Raw genomic sequence first — 8,101 nt, forward strand, 5'->3', positions numbered from 1 at the left:
ACCGGAGGGTTGCCGGTTCGATTCACTAATTCACCGATTGGGTTAAATGCAGAGACCAAATTTCCCTCACGGGATCAAAAAAGTATATATATACTATACACACATATATATATGTATATATATATATATATTTATTTATTTATTTATTAGGGATGCACGATATATCGGCGGCCGATATATTATTAGCCGATAAATATTATTATCGGTCCGATAACAGAATTCTGGCCAAAAATTTGCACCGATATTTTTTAAAGTCTTAATTTAGGCCTACGTAAGGTCCGTCTGGCTACACTGAGCTACTTGAGCTTGGTTGGCTATACTTTTTCCTCAATATAATGTCAGCGGTGTGAATGTATTTCACCACTCTAACAAAATCTGTGGATATGCGTTCATTTGGGAATCTGTGCATCTCAAAATCCTCTCGTGAATGATCCGCCATTTAACCTTAACAGAGCGGAGCTCAGCCCTATCTAGAGCCGTCTTGTGCTGGTGTGTTTGCACTTTACCGCGCTGGTCGGGGAAACAAATAAACAAACTCGTTAGTGGGACGAGTACATAAGTAGGCCTAGTTCTAAGTTGTGTTTTAGTATTATATTTGCATTACTTTAGCTTGGGTTTTGTATTATTACCTAGAAATATGCTAACCATTCGTGCTTCAGTTCCAGACAGGTCATCATAATAAGTTATTAAAACCTTCGGGGCTAACTCCTTTCATTTCTGCTGCAGCAGGTTGTGCGCAAGAGAGTAGACGGACATAAGATACAGTCTGAGGAGTTGCAGCTTTATTCAGTTACCCGCAGTTGAAACTAAACCTAAGTTTCCCTCACAAACTCTGATTTGGTCGCTATACTGTAGCTTATTCCAAGCTGAGCCGTTTATGAGCGTTTAGTCCTAAATGAAAACGATTCAAACTCTCTAGCCACTCACTCGCAATTCACTGACGTCAGGTTCACTTAAAGGAGCCACACATACTGTAGGGCTAGGCTACTGTTATGTTGTTGACTGCCGTACTATTGAGGACTATTATGAGTTCTGTCCATCATTTGGTGGTAGGTAAAATTACTGCAATAAAATTATTATTATATTATTAAATATAATTATTTAAAATTAAATGCTTTCCCCAAATCACTTTTCACAATTTATTTTCAAGAGTAATATTATCGGTTATCAAACCAATAAATATCGGTTATCGTTATCGGCCCTAAAATTCCATATCGGTGCATCTCTAATATATATATACATATATATAATAAACTAGATGTATTTATATATATAAACTAGATGGTTTGGAAATTCAGCATATCAAACTCAGTATATCGATTCCCAAACCAAGTTACCTCAGGTGTGTGCGTGTGTGTGCGCGTGTGTGTTTACTCACGTATCGGCTCATGTTGTCCTTCTCGTCCACTTTGCGTTTCTTGGACTCCAGGCTGTAGTCAGAGGATCCACGGTGCTTTTCGCTGGCTGTGCGCAGACTGTCTGACGGGGAGATGGAGTTATTCTGCACCACACACACACACACACAAACACACACACACAGCTTTATTAGAACATCAGGTTACATCTTACATTGCTGTTTCAAACTTAAAACACTCTTTTTCTCACTCTTAAAACTCAAGACTGTTATTTCCTGTCCTTTCCGAGATGTATTTGTGGATTAAAGGCATTTATTGGATTCAGAAGTTATTAAACCACCTGCCAGCTGTGACTAGTGCAGAGGGGTATGACTCAAAAAACCCCTCTTACCAGGGAGAGCTTCACCCATGTTATTAAATGTGCACAACCTCAAGACAACGGGCAGAATTCGGAGGGAGTGGAGGAGGTTGCTTTTTCTAAAACTTCCCCACAAACGGCTGCTATCAGAGCCTGACAGGTAGTTCTGCAGCTGTGGGTTCTGTCACCAAGCCAAGCAGGAAAACAAGGAGAAGCGGTTTGAAGGAGGGGGGGGGTGGCTCTTATCAATCCTCAAACCGCACACTTTGAGAGCGAGAGAGAGAGAAAGAGAAAAAAGTAAAACCCCTGAGGTCTATTCATTCTAATCAGCCTCGTCAGAAAGCAAACAGAACCCAACACAATGTGATCCCTAAGCCAAAGCTGTATCTAACAACATGCAGTTAGACTAAACACACAAGAATGTGCTGGCTGCACAACAAAGCACACACATAGGCATGCAGGCACGCAGGCACACATACGCACACACACACACAGTTAACTCCAAAGAGAAAGACTTGTTCTCTGTTTTCAAGTCTAACCCCTCTCTCTCGCCCTCTTCCCCTCTCTCCACTGCTAGCCCCACCCCCTTCCTACAAGAGACAACAAACTGCTTCAGCTGAACATTAGCCAAGCGCTGGGGCTGAACAACAGCCCTTTCTCCTCAAGACAGGCAGGGGTGTGTGTGTGTGTGTGTGTGTGTTCGTCTGGCTTTTTGAACATGTTTGAGAGTGTGTGCTTGAGCCTATGTGTGAGTACACACACGTTTGTCTCTCTCACTCCCTCTGTATACATATTTGAGAGTTTGTATGTACATGCATGTTTGAAGTTTGCTGTGTGTGACAGCATGTGAACGTTTGAGGGGTCTCTTTGTGTGTGTGTGTGTGTGTGTGTGTGTGTGTGTGTGTGTGTGTGTGTGTGTGTGTCCTCTCCTGGCTAGTCTGAACAGACCAGTGGGCAGCTCCTGACTGGCGCAGGCTGGCAGCCACAGAGGGGAAATCTTTCTGCCTCGACTGCAGCATGGCACAACGGTGCCCTGGGCCTGGGCATCCAGACAGGAGCTCCGTGCCCACTCTCTCCCTGGCAGTGCCACCTCGTAACGGCCCCTCAGCCTGGCACTGACAGCCCTCCTGGCCCACTAAGACAGGAAGCGCTGCTCTGTAATGCCCTCTTAAGACTGGCACGGGCGGGCCAATATGCCCACTCACCGACACAACCCTAGGAGACCACACAATGCTAAACCCCCCACGCCATGCACTCCTAAGAGCCGGTGCTACAACACAGCCAAGAGGCTCAGCAAAAAAATAAATAAGTGGTGAGGTGTGTGTGTGTGTAAGTGTGTGTACACTGAAAAGATGGATGTGTGTCTGAGCTCCTTTTATAACTCCCCGTACCCTACTCTCTTTTTGAAACTCCCAACACACACACACACACACACCAGACAAACTAAAGCTCCTACTAAGATGTCTCCCTAAGAGCCTCTCTAAAAAGAGAGCAAAGATACTCTCCAAAAGAAGAGAGAATGTGTGTGTTTAAAATAGCTATATGTGGGTCTACACCATTCTTAATACCTTTCACGCCATCCTCACATGCACACAAACACACAATATACTGCAAAAGACAGGACCATGTCCTAGAAAAGAGCACAAAGCAATTCACCGAGGTGGTAGAGAAGACATCAACCTTTTGTAACACCTCAGCTTGTCAGCTCAACACACACACAGGCTAAACTTTATATAGCACCACTTTTTCAGGGAACGCTGATGAAGAAGATGACAAGAGAAAGAGAAATAAATAAAGAGAGAGATGAGCTGGGAGTGCATGCAGAAGAAGAGAAAGAGAAAGAAAGAGCGAGAGAGAGAGAGAGAGAGAGAGAGAGAGAGAGAGAGAGAGAGAGAGAGAGAGAGAGAGAGAGAGAGAGAGAGAGAGAGAGAGAGAGAGAGAGAGAGAGAGAGAGAGAGAGAGAGAGAGATGAGCTGGGAGTGCGTGCAGAAGGTCGCTGTGTTTCAGCAGAGCGTCTGACCTTCTCAAGCGATGCGCCCAGCATGACTCATTACACTCAGTCGCCATCACACGGATCAGATGGTCACTGACACGCACACACACAAAATGACCAGACCATCACTGACATTTAAGCATACATACACACACACACACACACACAAACACACACACACTCTCCACAAAACACACACAAACACACACACCCGTCTTCATCGACTTTCTATCTAAATGCTATCTGCACCTACTGCTTGCACACACACTTGCAAGTTCCCACCCAGCATGAATTACACCTACGACCATCAACACTGACATCTACTGTACACACACACACTTCTGATTTCCATGGCCTTGGGCAGCAGCAACCATCAGAGAGCTTTAAGCCGGGAGGAGAAATGCTTCTTACAAGGGCAAGCACAGGAGGACAATACAGCTCTATGTCAGCACCCATACATATTTATACTGTGGCAGACAGAGGAGAGAGAGGGACAGAGAGGGAGGAGGAAAAGTGAGAGAGAGAGAGAGAGAGAGTGGAGGCACACTAGATGGACAGCCAAGCAGAAGAGGAAAATCCTTTAAGGAAGAAGGCGTGTGTGTGTGTGCGTGTGTGTGCGTGCGTATCTGTGTCTGAGTGTGTCTAAGCCCTCTTTAATTGTGATGAAATTACAGAGGAGCTAATCCTGACGCTGTGTTACGAGTCATTTCCTCTCTGAAGACGACGCCAGGCCTGCTGCTCCAAACCTCATTTCCCTATTAAAGCACACACACACACACACTGCTGCACCAAACCTCATTCCCTATTAAAGCACACACACACACACACACACACACACAACCCCCAAATCCCACCAGCATTGATTACTGAGCCCCAGCCCCACATCTGCAGAATACACACACACACACACACACACACAAAGACACACAGGCAGGCAAGCACACACACCAACAACAGCCTGTCATGACATTTAGATCCAGACATTTCTGGAGCCTTCTTCCTGGACCAAGAGAACACAGCATTCCCTTCCCACCTCTTTCTTTCTCTCTCTCTCTCTCTCTCTCATGCAGTTGGACGAGCAGCACACAGACATAACACTCAAAGAAGAAGGGAGACTTACCGTGCTCTCTTTTGTCATCACAGTCCAGGCGCGATGAAAGATGACAACAGGCCAGAGAGGAGGAGAGAGGGAGAGAGGGAGAAAAGAAAAAGAAGAGAGTAGAGGAGAGAAAGAGAGAGAAACAAATAAAAGTCAGTGAAAACATCCAACTGACAACACAAGAGTGTCTACTGGGAAGTGTGTGTGTGTGTGTGTGTGTGTGTGTGTGTGTGTGTGTATGGGAGGGACACTCTTGGCCTCGGCTCGCTACTGCTGCTGTACACATCAGTCTCTGGGCTCAGGAGTGTGTAGTCTGTCCTTTGGCTGACCCTCTCTGGCCCGACACCGAGAGAGAGAGAGAGAGTGTGAGTCGACCCAAGAAAAATGCTAACGCCGTCTCAGTACTGGGGCCTCTGGCAGTGCCTGGCCGGACAGCCATTTGGGCTTCTCTCTCCCCTATTAGCCCCACATCAAAAAGTCAGCAGGTGTTTTAATATGCAGCAGCCATTTCTTTATAAGCGTGCTCAATGAATACAGGGGTCAAGTTATTTCCAAAATAAAAATTTAATCATTCATAAGGTCAGTCTGCATTAAACATCAACATCTACAGTGCCCAAAAAAAAAAAAAAAAAAAGACAGCCAAGAGCACGGCCCTCTCCTCTCTCCTCCGTCAGGGCGGGCTGTCTGATTGGCCAGCGGCGTCGGCGGCGCGGCGGAGCCAGCCTGCCGATTGGCCGAGGTAGACGCAGGGCGGGCCCTCACCTCTGTGCTCCAGGTCGTGGTGGTTCTTCTCGTCCTTGACGGGCAGGTGGGCCTGGCTGCCCAGCGCTCCCAGGGCCAGCAGGCCCGAGCCGGAGCCTGTGACGGGTGGGATGCCCGGTGGCTGCAGGCCCGAGGGGTGGGGCGGCAGCGCCACTGGACCGTGGGCAGCGTGCGACAGGTGCTGCGCCTGCAACTGCTGTTGCTACAGGAAGAGGAGAGCAGAGAGGGAGAGCGACACGGAGAGAGAACCACAACCAGTGGGCCAGAGAATCCACGCAACAACATCAACACACACACTTTTAACGGTGACTAGGCATGCACATGCATGCGTGCACACACACAGTCAGAGAAAAACCATAACACGCATCCTTATACCAGTTACAAGTCATACGCCCACAGAAGCATATATACATCCACATTTACACACACACATGTTCTTGCAAAACAATGGCTATGACTGCATGCACACTTCGACACACACACACTCAAACAGAGCAGACACACATCAACTCCCATAGTGCTTTTCCCTGCACTTGTTTGCCTACATCTCATCTACTTCACTTTCCTCACACACACACTGCTGTGGTAGAATTTAGGAAGTGTGTGTGTGCTGCAGTTCTATTTTCTCCCCTGTGTTAATCTGGGCGGTGCCCACCCCTACTCACCCAGCTGCCCTCCACAGGCAGTGCCACCAAATACCCGCCCACACTGCCTGACCACCACTGACGTGTGAAGGTGCTAATGGCCGCACGGCCGCACGCACGCACGCACGCACGCACGCACGCGCGCACGCACGACCTATTCAGATAGGACAGACCTGGCATCTAGATCTACATAGCCGTCTATGGAATACATCCGTAGGAGGGAACTCTGGAGTCATAGTGATTCAACCGTTGAACCTGACAGAGTTGTCAAGAGGCACGGGAGCCAGTGCTCAGAGAGTTTGCCGGCTTACGCCACTCGCCACCACCTGCTACTTGGGGCCAACCACTGATCCACTGGCACTGACAAACTCACAGCAGCTGGGTACGTGTGTGTGTGTACGTGTGTGTGTGTGTGTGTGTGTGTGTGTGTGTGTGTGTCAGATAAATAGAGATAGAGCGAGCGAGTGTAGGTGTGTGCATGGTAGAAAGACTGTTTATGTATGTGTATGTGTGTGTGTGTGTGTGTGTGTGTGTGAGTGTATGAATGTATTGCACGATAGGGGTGTGTGCCTGCGTAAGTTTATTTGCGAGTGAGCATGATTGAGCTCATGTGAGCGTGCATGTACACCATTTATAGCGTGTATTTGTGCGAGTTATAAAGTGTGTGTGTGTGTGTGTATATGCGTGCATGTGTGTGTGCGTGTGTGTCCATCTACTGCATGAATATTTGAGGCTGTGAGTGTGACTGGCACGAGCTGAAAGCCACTCAGACTGAGTGTGTGTGTGGCGTTTAGAGTGTGTGTGGCGTTTAGAGTCGGGTTAAATAATACTTAAGCCTGGGAGCCCATAAAACAGGAAACACGGCTATAAAATAAAAGTCCTGATGGATCACCCACATACTCACACCACTTCAATTATTCAAGTGCTATTATGGGATGTCCTTTACCCCCCCCGTTACCCTGAATACCAACACCTCTAACCCCCCCGTCCCCCTCTTTAATAGGCCTTCATTCCATCACTGACCATTTATGGACATTCTTAAGAGAGTTTAGAATGGATTCCATCACACCTTTACCAACACGCGCGCACACACACACAGTCCCCGTCTCACCCGAACATAAAAGGGTGGGTGTTATTAAACATGTATAGCAGGCGCGGAGGTCCAACCTTTGAGAATGATCACGGGGTCTTTATTGGCGTGCGGCAGGGTAAATATCAATAGTGGGAGCTTATTTATCAGGCCGGGGTGCTGCAGACGTTTGGCCTTTCCACGGAGTCAAATCATTATTAAGATGTCGGCCTGTCAGACAGGCTGATTTGGGTGGGTGGGTGGGGGGGGCAGCAAGCTATTTGCACAGCTGCCTCTATATTAAGGTGAGGGGCCCTGGAGAACACAGAACACGGGGGGGGGGGGGGGTCACCTGGGATTTGGGGTCACCTGGCAACCTTAAACCCCTCACCCTGCTCTCTCTCTACTCAAACCTGAGCTGAGAATCATATTATGAAGAGGGTTGTGTGTGTGTGTGTGAAAGACAGACAGGGAACAGAGATAGATAGAGAGATAGATAGAGAGATAGATAGAGAGATAGAGAGAGAGAGAGAGAGAGAGAGAGAGAGAGAGAGAGAGAGAGAGAGAGAGAGAGAGAGAGAGAGAGAGAGAGAGAAACAAATACGAAGTCGGACAGGGAGACAGCATTGACAAAAAGCAGACAAGGAGAACTATTACAAAGGAATACAGAGAAAAACAAGAGGAAAAAAGAAGGGAGAAAGAAAGAGAGGGGGGGGAGGGAGGGAAGGAGAGTAGAAGAGACTGTGTGTGTGTGTGTGTGTGTGTGAGTGTGAGTAGTGCTGACCACAGGGGAAATTAACAGTGGCAGGGAGGCAGCCGAG

General features: G+C 47.6%; 1 protein-coding gene and 1 pseudogene across 1 annotated transcript in view; both read right to left on the reverse strand.

The window, feature by feature from the left end:
- Positions 1–5,278, reverse strand: part of LOC143112678 (transducin-like enhancer protein 3-A) — a 16,941-nt gene extending 11,663 nt beyond the window's left edge. Inside the window, exons 1-2 of the mRNA XM_076274953.1 lie at positions 4,827–5,278; positions 1,379–1,501 (exon numbers count right to left, since the gene is read on the reverse strand). Of these exons, the coding sequence (XP_076131068.1) occupies positions 1,379–1,501; positions 4,827–4,844 (141 nt within the window). The 5' untranslated portion in view covers positions 4,845–5,278. The remainder of the gene's footprint in view (positions 1–1,378; positions 1,502–4,826) is intronic.
- Positions 5,279–5,350: 72 nt separating this feature from the next.
- Positions 5,351–6,391, reverse strand: LOC143112667 (transducin-like enhancer protein 3-B pseudogene; annotated as a pseudogene).
- Between the last annotated feature and the right edge of the window lie 1,710 nt (positions 6,392–8,101).

The sequence above is a fragment of the Alosa pseudoharengus genome, unplaced genomic scaffold (assembly GCF_046254945.1).
Source record: "Alosa pseudoharengus isolate Yale_2024_CS ecotype anadromous, Long Island Sound unplaced genomic scaffold, YU_APseudo_1.1 YU_APseudo_1.1_scf_100, whole genome shotgun sequence".
Classification (NCBI taxonomy): Eukaryota; Metazoa; Chordata; class Actinopteri; order Clupeiformes; family Clupeidae; genus Alosa; species Alosa pseudoharengus.